Here is a 14,278-nt window from a genome sequence, read left to right as displayed (position 1 = left end):
GCCTCACCACCCGCACAGTGAAGAATTTCTTCCTTCTAGCTGACCTGAACTTCCTCCAGTTCACTTTAAGCCCATCACCCCTCGTCCTGTCGCTACCGTCCCTGACCAAGAGTCCCTCCGCAGCATCCTTGTAGGCCCCCTTCACGTACTGGAAGGCTGCTATGAGCTCTCCACGCAGCCTTCCCTTCTCCAGGCTGAAGAGCCTCGACTTTCTCAGCCTGTCTTTGTACAGGAGCTGCTCCGTCCCCCTTAGCAGCATGGCGGCCCTCCTCTGGATTTGCTCCAACAGCTCTATGTCCTTCTGTTCAGGACACCGGAAGTGTACACAGCGCTCCGCGCGGGGTTCTCATGAGAGCAGAGGAGAGGAGCAGGATCACCTCCCTTGACCTGCTGCTCATGCTGTTGGTGATACAGCCCAGGACACAGGCGGTTTCGGGGCTCAAGCGCACGCTGAAGCCGGCTCATGTTCCCACCCCCAGGTCCTTCTCCTCAGGCTGCTCTGAATCACTTCTCTGCGCAGCCTGCAGCTGTGCCTGGGATTGCCCTGACCCAGGGGCAGGAGCCTGCACTCGGCCTTGTTGAACTTGATGAGGCTGGACACCTCTCCAGCATGTCCGGGTCCCTCTGGATGCCATCCCTTCCCTCCAGCGCATCGACTGCACTACACCGCTCGGTGGCGTCAGCAAACTTGCTGAGGGTGCTCGATCCCACTGTCTGTGTCGCCGACAAAGACGTTGAACAGGGTCTGCCCCAACACCGACCCCTGAGGGACTCCATTCGTCACAGGTCTCCAGCTGGACATTCAGCCATTGACCGCGACTCTCTGTGCGCAGTCATCCAGCCAATTCCTTGTCCACCGGCTGTCCATCCAGCAAATTCATGTCTCTCCCGTTTAGAGACAAGGACGTCGTGTGGGAGGGATTTAAATGAAATTTATTTGCTCCAGAGAGCACGAACGTGGCGGGAAGGGCCGCGGGCAGCTGGTCACTTGAGGGTGGAGGGCAGGCCCCGGAGGTGGTAGATCCAGGAGCCCCCAGGGCAAGAGACCACCAGCCTGCTGGTGACAGGAGCCCGGCCGCCCCTGAAGGAGACGGTGATGGTGGTGCCGCTCTTGGCGCGCAGCATCTCGGGGGCCCTGACGGTGAAGGCCGGGTGCTTTACTGCATACTGGAACGCCGTGGCCTTCGGGAAGACGTTCCTGAAGGAGATGGAGGTGGAGCCGCCGGCTGGGATGAGGAAGGGGCCCTGGGCTTCAGGGGGCAGTGCAAGGCCGATGAGTGGGATGCGGTACTGCCCGCCCAATGCGGAGCTGAGCTGCAGCGTGGCCTTGGCTTCGCCCAGCTGGCAGGGCTCAAAGGTCACTTCCACGCTCAGGTCCGAGCCCCCAGCGCCAGCAGGTGCCGCACTGATGGATTTTGCCGTCTGGAAGTCGGCACAGTCGGTCTGCGCAGGGGAGACAAGAGACCATGGAGGGCGGGTCACAACAGCAGAGCCAGCACCTCGGGAAGAACACGATGGTCCCCTGGCCCTGGCCTCTCCCACCCACACCACACCCCTGGTGAGTGCCTGCCCTGAATGGGCATGACAACTGTGCAAACGTGCCCATCAGGGACAACCCTGCACCCAAGCCCCAAGACCCCTGACTGCCAGACCTGGGCTGCAAGGGGGAAGCAAGCCCAGGCACCACAGGGCCTGCAAAAGCAGCTCCGACCAGGGCAGCAGACACGCGCCCACACGGGAGGACAGTGCAGCTGGCAACAAGCCCACACGAGTGGCAAGACCCCTGGGCTCACGTGGCCACCTTGGCTCTGCCAGGCCAAGCCAGAGGCACTTGGACCCCTTGGTGGAGAGGGCTGGTGCTGGCCAGAGGAGCTGCCTGCCAGCCAGAGCCCCGGCAGCCCGGGCTCACCTGCAGCAGGTACTCGGTCTTCTGCTGGGCAAAATTCCGTATTTTGGTGGTGATGGTCTGACGGGAGCCCAGCGTGGCGCGGAAATACACGGGCTTCTCTGGCCTCTGCGAGATGGCTTTCAGCTGCAGGTTGTAAGACAGAGAGCCCAAGTCGCTGCTCTGGAGCACCAGGTGCCCGGTGCTCTCACCCGTTTTCAGGGGCTGATACTCCAAGACAAGATCCGCCTGGGAGGAAGGAAGGAAGGAAAAAGCCACTGCGTCAGGCAGAGGCAGGGAACACGCCAGCCTGAGAAGGGGGCAGCTGGTCCCTGCTGTGCTCAGGCAGTGCTGGAAGGCTGTGCCGCCTTCCCTGCTCTGATTCCCTCTCTCTCGGGCACAGCCTTGCTCCTTCTGGGAGACGGTTCACTTAGGGACAGATCCCAACAGCTCAGAGCCCTCCAGCATCATGCTAGAAGCTTCCCACCCTAGAAAGCCCCAGGGCACACACCGCCTCCGGTCAATCCAGGCTGCAGACAACCCGGCCGTGGGCTGAGGCTTGTCCTGCAGCCACTCACAGCTAGAAGCACCACACTGAATGAGGGGCACGTGGCACAAGGACCTGCCACGTGAGGCCCAGTGGCAGCGTGTTACAGGGGGCAGCAGGGCAGACTCCACCAGCGCAGGAGGATTCCCACTGGGGATATTCTCGCACCCTGCTCCCTCTCTAGATCATCGGCAGGGAGCTGCCACCACGGAAAGAAGCCCCAGAGGGCTCCTTTCAGGCATCACCCTTCAAGAGCACCCCCTCTAGCCAGGAGCAGGGAGAGCAGAGTGAGCCGGAGGAGCTTTGCTCCTACCTTCGACTGTGCAGGAACAGTAAAGTGCTGTGGAGCGCTGACGTCGGGCACTTCGCAGGTGACGTCAAACGTCACCGGGACAGGCAGAGGGTTGTCCACCTTGACGGTGGAGGACACCCTCTGCCGAACAGCGGTGCTCATTTTCACAGTGCCGATGGGTCCCGAAGCCGTCACCTTGAAAGTCACCACGTGGAACAAGTACTCTCCGGTTGTCTCGTTGAGGAAGGTCACCTGAATCAGACAGAAAGGCAAGTGCTGCTCACTGCACACATGAAAACAGACCCAAAAGAGCCCAGTGAGCTCAGCGCCCTGCTTCCAGGAATGGCTATGAGCACCCACCGAGGAAGAGTGCCAGACCAGAGAAAGCACGTGTGCTATTTCATAGGACCCGTGCACACGGAGGTATGAAAAGAGGCGTGTAGCTTCTCGGTGAGCCAACAGCTCCTTGAAGGGCCCTGCAGACCAGTGTCCTCACTCACCTTTGCCCTGAAGACTCCTTCTTTGTAGGAGAAGAAGGTGAGCTGGTAGTCCTTCTTTGCAGAGCTTGGCACGTCAATGTAGGAACACCCCTGCAGCACAGAACTGCTTTCCACGTTCTCTGGTTTCAGCATGTCAATAACCACCAGGAGCCTGTGGGTGAGAAGGATGCAGTGAAGGTCAACAGGAAGGACTCGCCTAGGATACCCATCCTGTGGGGGTACAATACAGCCCCTCTCATCCTCAGTGCCTCAGGCACAGGGCGCCAGCTCTCATCCCCCTTGGAGGAAAGCCCTCCAGGATGGCTCTGCACAGGCAGAACGTGGGGATGGCCAGACATGGCCAAGGAGAGGGAAAAGCTTTCAGGAAGGCGCTTCCAGGCACTGGAAGCTTCCTTCCTTGTGCTGCTGCAGGGATTGCTGATGGGACCAGACTTCCTGGGCTGGACTCACCTCTGTGGGCTGTGCAGCCAGTTGGACACAGGGATGAGCTCCGTGTGGGAACTCCTGCATGGAACCTGCCGGGAAATGGCCCCTGAACACCGGGGGGCTTCAGCAGTTCCTTCCAGGTGGTAGCGTAAGCCTGTCCCGTCCGGCAGGGGGAAGAAGATGGAGCCCTACAGACAACGAATAGGACAAGTCGGCTCTGCAGCACCCCGGGACAGTTCCATGCCTGAGGCTCTCACTGGAGCAGCTCCAGCACCCCAGAGCCCTTCTCAACTGACCCCTTTCATTTAGGAGCTTGTCGCTGGCGTGGCACAGAAAACATTGCAGAGGGGCTAGTCACCCCCATGTGCCCAGCCTGAGACCTGCAGGAAGGGCTCCTCCCAAAGCTCCTGCATGACTGTCAAGAGATCCCACCTGCCTGCTCACGGCCAGGGGGGCACTGAGAAACTGCAGGGCACCTTTGCCCTTCTTGCTCCCTGCAAGCTGCAGGACACCAGCCAGGTGGTGCTGGCAGAAGTGGTCGTGCCCAGGGCTTGGAGAGCCTGTGCAGCCTGTGCGCTGAGCATGGGGGTCTCTGAGCCCCCTGGGCTGCCACAAGCAGCAACCAGGAGCTGCGCAGAACAAACTTCATTTCTTGCCCTTCAGAAAGCCTGCCTTGTTAGCTTAGCTGCTCCAACACCTGTGGGGTCAGTCCCCAGTTCCCGTCTGCCCTTTGCCCGGGCCTGGCCTCCAGCCACCACAAAACCCAGCTTCCAACAGAGAGCACAGGACACCTTCAGCTTGGACAGGACCTCTGAAGGTCATCTCCTCCAGCCTCCTGCCCAAAGCAGGGGGAGCTACGAGGGTCGTGCCACCAGGCTCAGCACGCTGGCACAGCTCACGTACCTGATGCTTCTTGTTCTCAGAGCTCATGCTTAGGGGTCTGTAGGTGACCTGGTAGGCCTTTTCTTTTTGCCTGGCCTCCAGATGGATAAATTCAGGCCCTTTCCAGTACTTCCCCTCAATGATGGGCTGCAGGGTCCAGGCCTCGTTGCTTGGGTTGGAAAGGAGGATGGTCTGGCTCTGCCTCTCACGCACACTGCAGCTGAAAGTCAGGGTCTGGAACAGAGGAGCACAGAGGCTGCTGGCTCGCACCCACAACCCTTCCCACTCTTCTCACGCTGGCTCTACACCAGCACCTGGAGCACAGGGAGCAGCTTTCCCTTGTCACGTGCAAAAATTACACTTTGGCCATAGCTTTTGGAGTAAATCCAGCTGCTTGTTGTTGAAGAAGGGAGCAGAACAAGCCTTTCGCATGCTGGCTGAAAGGAAACGGGGAGTCCTGAAAGGAAACTCCAGTGCAAGGACAAGATCTGCAGCCACACAGCCCCTTCCTTCATGGGCAGGATGAAGAGGACCTCCACGCTCTCTTTGGGAGCAAGAGCCAACAGCTGCCAAGTTGCCCGCTCCCAGGGGCTGGATGCAGATGCCTTGCCCCTTCCTACTGCTGAATGCCCTAGCCCTGGCCCGGCAGGGGGGAGAAGTGTGGCTGCGGGTGCAGTGCCGGCATCCAGCGGGGTGGCTCTGTGGGGAGGGTCTCAGAAGAGCCCGGCAGGGTGTTCCCACGGCACGGATGCTGCAGTGCAGAGCCACGACAGCCCAGCTGCTCACTGCAGGAGCAGCACCTTGAACAGGGGAGAAAGGCAATGAGAGGGCTCAGGAATTCTGGCAATCCTGCCCAGCACTTTCTCTCTGGGATACTCTGGCACGAGCAAGTCTGTGCTCACAAGTGTCCTTCAGTTCCTGCCCTGCGAGAGATGTGGTGCAAATGCTGGGCTCCAGGGGCCCATCCTGTCCCTGCTGCGTTACCTCTTTGGGGCCAGGGGCCTCCACGCAGGATCCTGACAGCGTAAGCCGCAGCGCCTCACTGCCCTGGATGAAGCACCGCAGCCCCTCGTACTGGACAGCCTGGCTCAGCTTCGAGGGGCGGAAGGTCACAACGAAGGGGACATCCCTCCCTGGGCTGATGTAACCCTTCGTGGGGCTGATGGAAAAGTCCGGCTTGAAGCTCTCCACGTCCCACGTAAACCTTGCCCAGGAAAGCACAAGCACAGGAAAGAAGGATTAGCCACGGGGAGCTCTGAAGGCAGGGTAAGTCTGAGTGTGAGGCTCTAAGTCTCTTGTGGGTTTTCCCACCACATCTCAGGCCTGATGCTGAGCCACCTGGCAATAAGGCTTCAGGCTGGGCAGGACCCACTGCACCCACAGGCAAGGGGGCTTGTACCCTTTTGCTAACTTCTAGGGCCTGACTGCACGGCCATGGCTGCACAACTCTCCACCGGGATGGAGAAGCACAGGGGAACTATCTGGGCACACTACGGCCCCACACAACCCTCATCCAAGCTCTCAGCCCTCAGAGGGGGCGGGCTTCTGCTTTACCTGACTCCTGTGACGCCCGCGTTCCGCATGACCACGCGCCGCCACGTGTAGCTCTGCTGCACCACGGCTCCAAAGCTGAGCTGCTCCTGGTCCAAGCTCACGAGGCTGCCCTGGCAGGAGCCCCGCACCACAAAGAGGGAGCGCGCCAGCCCGCCGCACTCCAGCAGCACTTCCCCGCTGAACGGCTGGATGGGGCGCTTCGGGGAGAAGGTCACCTCCACTTTGCCTCTGTCTCCTCTGGGCTTCAGCTTTAGCTCCTTGCTGGGCTTCAAGCACAGAACCTACCCCAAGAAATGAAGGCAGACTATTTCATCTGGCAAGCGAGCTGTGGAGCCTCCCTCATCAGACTCACGGAAGAGGCTTCCAATTCCTCTTCTGTCCCCACCAACACTGCCCCACTCCCACTCATTCCCTCCTAGGCATTCCTAGCTAATACCAAAGGTGTTTCTGCCACGTGTCCACCTGGTCACGCTGAGCTCAGCTCTGTCTTCTAAAGCTTTCAGGGAAGTTCAAACAGAGCTGTAAATCTCCCTCTTGCAAGATTCACCTCCCTCACCTTTCCACACCTAAAATACATGGCTGCATCCTGATGTATGTGTCTAAAACAGCTTAGAGGAATTGTGCCGCCTTCTCCCTTCTGGCTCTCCGGGTCTCCTGGCACCCAGCTCAGCTGAAGCATTCACACTGCAAGCATCTGCTGGCAGAGCAGTGCCAGCAGGGAGGACAGGGCAGGCACAGGCAGCCAGGGCAGCCCACAGTTCTCATTGGCTACTAGCTCCCACCCACAGCGCCTCATCGCCCCCTGCAGGCACACCAAAGTGCTCTGCGGAGAAGGAAAGGGCCTTACCCCAGCTTCCTGCAACTCTGGCGCGGTGGATGTGACTCTGAGCTGAAAGGCCAGAGGGGCTGCACTCTTGTTGGCTATGGTGACGATCTTCTTCACCGTCTGCCCAATGCAGACGTTTCCTAGCTTCACCACCTTTCCCGGTGGATCCACAACGTCAACCTGAGGCGGCAGGGACCGATATCAAGCAAAAGGAAAGAAGGAGAAAAGGTTTTCTGCCACTCTCCTGGCAGAAACCCAAACCATGGTAGGCTGGGGAAGAGATGAGGAAATGAGTAAAACATGCTGCTTGCCACCTGGAGTTTTAGCGTTTAGATTTCATCTCACCTTCACTTTTATGCCCCTTCCTTGGGCCTCACCGGTCAGCTTCCCGGCCGGGGCACAGGGAGGCAGCAACAAGCTGTTGTGGCTGTTGTCACCTTGCGGTGTCCGTAGGAGCTGCGCAGAGAGGGAAGAGAAACCATAGACAGGATGAGTTTCTTGACCCTCACTACGTGAACAGACTCCCCAGCCAAGCCATCCCCCCGTCTCCCTGGCACAAGCCTGGGAATGCTGGAGCGCTGGGAATCTACAGGAGTGTGCACAGACCTTCCCTCTCACCTGCTCCTCAGCAAGGCGCTGCTGGTCAAACTCCAGCGAGTAAACCTCACAGGGGGTCTTCACCACCACTGTCCCCTCTTCCCCATGGCTCTGTGGCAGCAGCGGTCCCAGCTCGAGCTCCGCGGGGCTGAACTCCAGCCGTGGCTCCAGACCACGTCCCAAGACCGGCACCTGGAGGCGTTGGCTGCTCTGGCAAATCTGGATGTGCAGCTCGCCCCGGTAGCACTTCTGCAAAGAAGCAGCACAGAAAGCTCCTCCGTGAAGCCCCAGGTGACAGCGCCTCCAAGTCAACAGTCGCCCCAGGCTCAGGGGTCTTGTCAGCACCTCTAAGCTGAACCCAAAAGAGGTATTTACTTAGAGCAGGGGCTACAGCATCTGCATGGCTCTGAGTAACTGCGGTGAGTCCTGCTGTGGACTGTAACTGGAGAGTTGGCTACCAGGTGGATCTAAAATGCGCTGTCAGAGGTTTTCACCTAGTCATGGGGGAGCGCAACGCTCATCAGAAAGGTCTGCTTTCTCAGACACAGTCTTGGCACTGCAGCACCAGGCAAACATCAGTTGTGTGAAAGAGGCAGCTGCGCTCTCACTGGACACAAATAAGGATCGTCTTCTCTGCTCAGTGCTCGGCTCTGGTCAAAGCCAGACACGAGACGGTGAAATCTCCACGAGCAATTCAAAGATCCCTGGGACTGTCCCCTGCCATGGAAGCACTTGCGTCCATCCTGTCACACGCTGCCAGTTTCCAAGTCACGGTGCCCACATGCAAACTGCCTTTGGCAATGCTCCATCATTTAAGGTGACTCCCGAACTGCGTGGGAATGTGCAGGGGAAACTGAGGCACGGTGGGCACAGGGCTGGCAGAAAGCTCCATGTGGAGGCAGAGCTCATCCCCCGCTCCCTCTGCTGGCCTCCCCTTACCACACTGCCCTGCCACACCTCCTGGGGGTGACACCCTCCAATCTCACCTCTTCCGTGGGTGAAAAACGGACTTGGACATGGCACTGCTGTCCTGGAGCGAGCGTTCCAGCTGACGGCAGCACCTCGAAGCCACAGGGCGCAGACTTCATCTCCTCGAGCAGCTTCTGATGCTCGCTCGCCGGCAGATGTTTGTTCACCTGTGCACAGAAACCACTCGCGTGAGGTCTCCTTGGTCTGGGAGGACAGAGCCTCGGCTCCTGCAGTGCTTCGACATGCTGGCACGGTGCAGGGAGCACCCTCATCCCACCCAGACGTGGTCACCACTGCCTAGAACTGGAGGGCAAACGTGTTGGCAGGGCAGGTAGATGGGGAGGCAGTGTCCTCAGAGGAGGAGGAGGAATGGGTGAAGATGGCAGGCAAGTGAAGCATCAGCTAGTCAACAGGCCCAGGTGAACCAGCCTTGCTCTGTACCCTCAAAAGCTCCCTCAAGCCAGCTGCAGCCCAAGTGCTCAGGCAGCCAGAGGGGCAGGAAAGGCAAGAGAGGCAAAGACAACCCACCCGAGAAGCTGCGTGTTACACCTTGTCTGCGCTTTACCTCCTTAACAGGCTCATTCACGCTGATGGACCATTGACAGGGGACCTGGAACGTGTTGTGGAGCTGGATGGTTTCTTCCTGGCACTGCCCACACTGGACAGCGGAGAACTCCAGCCTGTCCCTGGAGAGGCTGAGGGACGGCTCAGCCACGATGGCACGGAGGCGGACCTGCGATGTGGGGCCTCCTCTGACCTAGAGAAGGACAGAGCATCCAGTTGAGAGCCCGGCTGACACTCGCTGCTGTGCCCAACCTGCTGCCTGCCCCAGAAGCTGGAGTACCTTGATGGGCAGGAGCACATCCACCTTTCCCAGAGGCCGGCTGGCACTTTGTGGGTCGAAGCACACTTCAAATGTCTTGCTCTCACAGGAGGGCAGGCGCTTCACACGGTCCAGGCACACGCTGAAGCCTGAACACAGGAAAATAAAGCAGCTGAGATACACAAGCAACAGGAAGCAACATCAGAAGCACGGTAAGGCCACAGGGCTGTCCTGGCTGGCAGCTCCGTGAAAGACTCCTTTGCACCTCCAGAGAAGCTGCTCTTCTCCCCTTGTCACTGCCCAAAGCAAAAGGATTTTCACAGCCAGAACCCAGGGGTTGCGTGGTAGAAATGAACCACATTGGTTGAGGAGCTCCAGCAATTTCTTCAGCGGGCATCTCAGGGAAGGATGCACAGACCTCTCCAAAGGAGAATTTCCAACTAAGATACCGAATGCTCTGCTGTTCCCTGGACAGCGGCTTAGGAGAGATGCCTGACCACCCCTCAGAGACAGCAGTCACCACGTGACGGAGCTGCAGCCTTACCTCAAGGCCTCTTTGGGAAGCCTGTTTCGATACAGCAGAAGATCCCACAGAAGATGGGGGATCCCTTCAGGAAAGGCTGAGCACTATGAACTCTAAGCAAAGCACTTCCGAACCACAGAGGGGCCTTCTCCTTGCAACATAAACCCTCAGAGTGCACAAAGAAACTCAGAAGAGGCCGAGAGGCGGTCGAGGGCATCAGCCCTTCTGGCCCCTGCAATGAGTTTTTAGGGCAGCCACACGCAGACCAGGTCTCTGGGCACTGATCGCCACAACTCAGGCTCTTAACAGGGCACCCAGCAGGGGGGCACTAAGGAGGAAAAAGCTATCCAAGGAAGTACGCAAATCTCCCCATGTCCAATGGCTTCAGCTGATGTGTCAGAGACAGCTCCTTCAAGCCCCCGTGAAGCCTCTCCACCACTGGTTACCTGTGTTATCTAGGACATATCCATCAACATGGAAAGATGCAGGGAAGTGCCCGGTGTTGGTGACCTTCACGATGCGTGTGTGGATGTCACCGGGAACAACATAGCCAAGGTCCAGGACGTATTCGGGCAGCTCAGCTCTGAAAGGAGGAGTAAGAACACTCAGTAAAGCCCAGCATGGCGTGGGGTGGAGAAGCAAACGGAGTGGATAATTGCGTATTCACTGCTGTGAAAGCTCAACCCAAGCTCAGGAAACCCAAGGCCTGAGCACCCAGTAATAAGACTTGGCTAAATCATGGGGAGTGCAGGGCCTAGGATTTATCAGCCACCAGTGGGATCTTCGGCTGAGTTTCAAGTGGGTACTGGACACAGTTCCTATGCTGTGAAAAGCCATTGCAGAGAAGTGCACTGCATCTCCACTGGTCTCAGTGAAACCACTAAACGGGTGTTCGGCCCAAGCCTGAAACTGCTTCAGGACCTTGTCATAGGATTTCCTTGCAGAGGATACCTCCACTGCTCTGCAACCACATCTGTCCCCAAAGCAGCACCTGACACTATCGCATGCAGTAACCAACGCTTACAAGACTGCTGAGAGGGTCTTTTTGCAGGCAATCCCACTTGGAAAAGCACATAAGGGATCTGGACCATTCCCTGCTCTTCCTGCTTAGCACAGACCCCTCTTGGTGCAACGACGCCAGCTTTGAGATGCCCCTTTCGGAGCTGGTCAGCTGGGGCGGTGCCTGTGCTGTCTGGAAGGGCTTGCTGCTCTGCACCCCCTCAGCTCTGAGAACAGAACCCAGCAACTGTGGGGAGTGGAGCACCTCCAGAGCTCAGGGTAGCACTGTGCAAGTGAGAACACCGAGCTGCCCACAGGGAGCACATCGTAGCTCCCAGCATCAGGCCCTTTCTCAAGTCTTCAGCTATTTCCAGCTCTGAGACACAAGAGCTCTCAGGAGCAGGGCTGCACTGCTGGCTGTTACCCTCGGGGCCCCTGGAGACAGGCCACAGGAGTCCCTACTAACTTGAGAAGCCTCCGATGTACACGCTGGTGAAAGGCAGTGTCCTCCGCAGGACGGGACGTGAGAGCTTTCTGCTGCTCCAAGGCATGCTCCTCAATAAGCATCTCCTCCATCTGCATCTGCAGCTCAGCATCCCACTGAGGAAAGTAAACACAGGGGCTGGTTAGCAGAGGTCCTTCCCAAGGCACAAGCTTGTCTCACGTGCAGGATCCCACCCTGCTCTTGTTGAGAGGGGTGACGGAGTCATTCTGTCTCACTGCTCAGTGTCTGTGACACTCCCTGCTCTCTCAGGCAGGATCGTATCTCCAAAGAAATGAACTCAAGCACCTCTGCCTGCCCACTTATCAAAGCTGATCTGGACAGACGGACAGGCAAGCCAGAAACCTTCCAAAGCTCCAAGTATGGCCCTGCCTCCAGTCAGTGCCAAAGCAGCTTGCACAAAAGCTCTCCTGCAAAGGGAACCATGAGAGAGCTGGAGCCTCTTGGAGATGACAGAACACAGCACAGCCTCAGGGGGCATTCAGGCTGCCGCTTTACGCTCAGTAAACCTGGCAGGGCTTGGCCGGTGAGCAACAAACCCCCCTGCACCGACCTGTGTGTCCTTCAGAGCCCCATAAACCCAACTGCTTGAGCACAGCCTTTAGCATCTCCCTGGGGTAGTCAGGAGCTGGGGACAACTCCCAGAGGCGGGCAGCCCACGGGGCACGCTGAGCTGACACAGTCCGTTGCCAGGGCTGTGCAGGGAGGCCCCCAGTGCCAGCAGGGCCCTGGGCAGGTGCCGTGGGGCGCAGGGGCTCCAGTGACACGCAGCAGGGTGGCACGTGCGGGACAGGGCAGCAGCTCTACTCACCACGGTGCCCGAGTCGTCCATGCGGGGCTCGCCTGCCACAGCCTCCCCCAGAGCAATGGCCTCCTCTCTCTGTCTGCCTTTGTCCACCTTTTCTTTGGCCTTTTGGAGGATCTTCTCATATTTGGCATTGCCTGAAAGCGCAGAACACCACCAATAGCAGTGGGGCAGCACAAATCCCACGCAAGACGAGAAGCCCCGTTCCCCCGACACCCGGACACAAACTGCTCCAGCAATGCAGGGAAAGGAGATCCTGCTGCTTCTCACCCCCACCCGTCTTTCTCGCCACACAGGTGCATCTCAGCCACCAAACGGGATGCAAACCCAACCCTGTCAAAATCCCTGCCGGCCTCTCTTACAGCTTTCCCAAGCTTTTCTGCCCAGCCATCATCTTCCCAGACCTCTGGCAAGCTGTGCAGGATGGTTCCTGCGGCAAAGCCCACATGGGCTTGTCTGCCAGAGACTAAGGAAGCAACCAGAGGGCTGAGTTTGCCTGACAGCCCTGAAACCTCCAGGCCTGCTGGAAGTGCCTGTGAGCTGCCCTATGGGCATATGGCACGAGGGAAAGCCAGGGCACCTTCCTGGCGAGCACACAGGCAGTGCTCACCTTTGATGTTCCTGGGCAGGTCCAAGTGGATCCTGGGAAAGGTCCCTTCTCCTTTCAGCGTGATTTTCTCTGGCTCCAGGTGACCCACTTGGATCTGGAAAGCCCTGCAGAAGACTCCAGGCACTCCTGGCAGGTAATAGACTTTGAGCACTTGCTGCTTGCCAGGTTCAGCGTAACCCTGCAGGGCACAGAAGAGGGAGGGAGGGAGTGTACCAAAGAGGATTCAGTGGGGGGATGGCTCACATGACAGACACGCTGAGAAGGCAAGACAGGTTCTCATACATAAGGAAACTGATATCAGACATCACTACCTCCAGCTTTCTTGGATCCAAACGCCCCAGTCTCCTACACCAAGATGCAGTATGTCTTTCAGAGGCCTCGCAAGGCTGCCCTCTGCTCAGCATGAGCACAGCTCTTCTGCTGACAGGGTTTACCCTCTGCTAGCCAGAGCCAGGCACAACAAACCAAAGCTTTGCACCAGCTGCTCTGGAAGAGCAGCGAAGGGCCTGTGCTTCCAGCAGGGCCAGCAGCTCCTGGCAGCAGCTTGCAGGACAGGACATCAGCGTCTCATCCCTCAGACGCACAGGCGCTGAGGAAGGTGGAAGCCACTTGGCCCTTTGGCTTCCTCTTCCCGTTGTAAAAGGGCACCAAGGCAGGAACACTGCTCCAGCTCTGAGACACCCAGGCAGGACGACAAGCTGGAATGGAGTGATGCTCCAGTGATGGCACAACCCAGGAGCTCAGCACTCAGCTCCAAAGAGCTCCCGGAGCACTCGTGCCTCCCACTGGTGGTTGCTGTAGGACAGCAGAGCCAGCGGCGGCCAAGGCCACTCAGCGGCTCCATTAGGATTGGGCTCGATGGACCTCCTCTGCATCTGCAGCAATCGCTCACAGCCCTGTCTCTCCTGGCTGGTTTTGGACGGGGCTTGTGTCTTCATTCCCCCTGTTTTCCCCCAGAACTCTCTCCTGGGCAGCCTGACACAGGCCGGCTGAAGCCCTTGTGCTACTCACCGTGCTAGGCACGACCAGGGGCACGCCAGGCAGAGGGCTGGCTGCAGTGCCTGTGCCGGGGCTCAGCACCACAAAGGCAAATCCCAGCTTCCCGCTGTTCTGCAGGGTCACCGCTGCTTCCGTGACTTTGTTAAACACCTGAGGAGAGGACAGAAGAGCAGGAAGTTACAGGCACACGTCTGCTGCTGAGAATGTCATTCCTCTTCCATTGCGTTGAAAGCAAAGGAGCACAGCCCAGAAGCAGGCAGCGCACAGGAGAGATGGGCACTGGGCTCTCTGCGTTAACCTGGGCAACCCGCGGCCACAGGGTACCTCTGAGCCCTGCACGGGAACAGCTATTTGTGGCAGAGGTGCGATAACAACCGTGGAAAGATCAGAAACAAACCAAGTAGGGGACACAAGCCCTCTGCACTTGAAGGTGTCACCCAACAGCGAGCTGAAACACAGGAGGAGGCATTGAAGCACTTCAGGAGAAAAGGCACCTGCACGCAAGTATTTGCGGGCACAACACAAGCCGAAAGGGAGGG

General features: G+C 58.4%; 1 protein-coding gene across 1 annotated transcript in view; it reads right to left on the bottom strand.

The window, feature by feature from the left end:
- Nucleotides 1-920: 920 nt before the first annotated feature.
- The window catches only part of LOC130604436 (hydrocephalus-inducing protein-like), a 54,254-nt gene continuing 40,896 nt past the window's right edge, over nt 921-14,278 (bottom strand). Inside the window, exons 25-43 of the mRNA XM_057418947.1 lie at nt 13,752-13,889; nt 12,741-12,918; nt 12,137-12,267; nt 11,290-11,423; nt 10,271-10,407; nt 9,323-9,450; nt 9,044-9,235; nt 8,496-8,645; nt 7,531-7,758; nt 7,258-7,368; nt 6,934-7,092; nt 6,087-6,367; nt 5,517-5,736; nt 4,554-4,766; nt 3,675-3,838; nt 3,225-3,375; nt 2,746-2,976; nt 1,910-2,134; nt 921-1,443 (exon numbers count right to left, since the gene is read on the bottom strand). Of these exons, the coding sequence (XP_057274930.1) occupies nt 985-1,443; nt 1,910-2,134; nt 2,746-2,976; nt 3,225-3,375; nt 3,675-3,838; nt 4,554-4,766; nt 5,517-5,736; nt 6,087-6,367; nt 6,934-7,092; nt 7,258-7,368; nt 7,531-7,758; nt 8,496-8,645; nt 9,044-9,235; nt 9,323-9,450; nt 10,271-10,407; nt 11,290-11,423; nt 12,137-12,267; nt 12,741-12,918; nt 13,752-13,889 (3,630 nt within the window). The 3' untranslated portion in view covers nt 921-984. The remainder of the gene's footprint in view (nt 1,444-1,909; nt 2,135-2,745; nt 2,977-3,224; nt 3,376-3,674; nt 3,839-4,553; nt 4,767-5,516; nt 5,737-6,086; nt 6,368-6,933; nt 7,093-7,257; nt 7,369-7,530; nt 7,759-8,495; nt 8,646-9,043; nt 9,236-9,322; nt 9,451-10,270; nt 10,408-11,289; nt 11,424-12,136; nt 12,268-12,740; nt 12,919-13,751; nt 13,890-14,278) is intronic.

The sequence above is a fragment of the Pezoporus wallicus genome, unplaced genomic scaffold, assembly GCF_028554395.1.
Source record: "Pezoporus wallicus isolate ANWC-B61680 ecotype Strahan unplaced genomic scaffold, APGP_CSIRO_Pwel_v1 contig_9850, whole genome shotgun sequence".
NCBI classification, from domain to species: domain Eukaryota; kingdom Metazoa; phylum Chordata; class Aves; order Psittaciformes; family Psittacidae; genus Pezoporus; species Pezoporus wallicus.
Note: the sequence above shows the minus strand (reverse complement) of the source record. Positions and strands in the feature narration are given on the sequence as shown.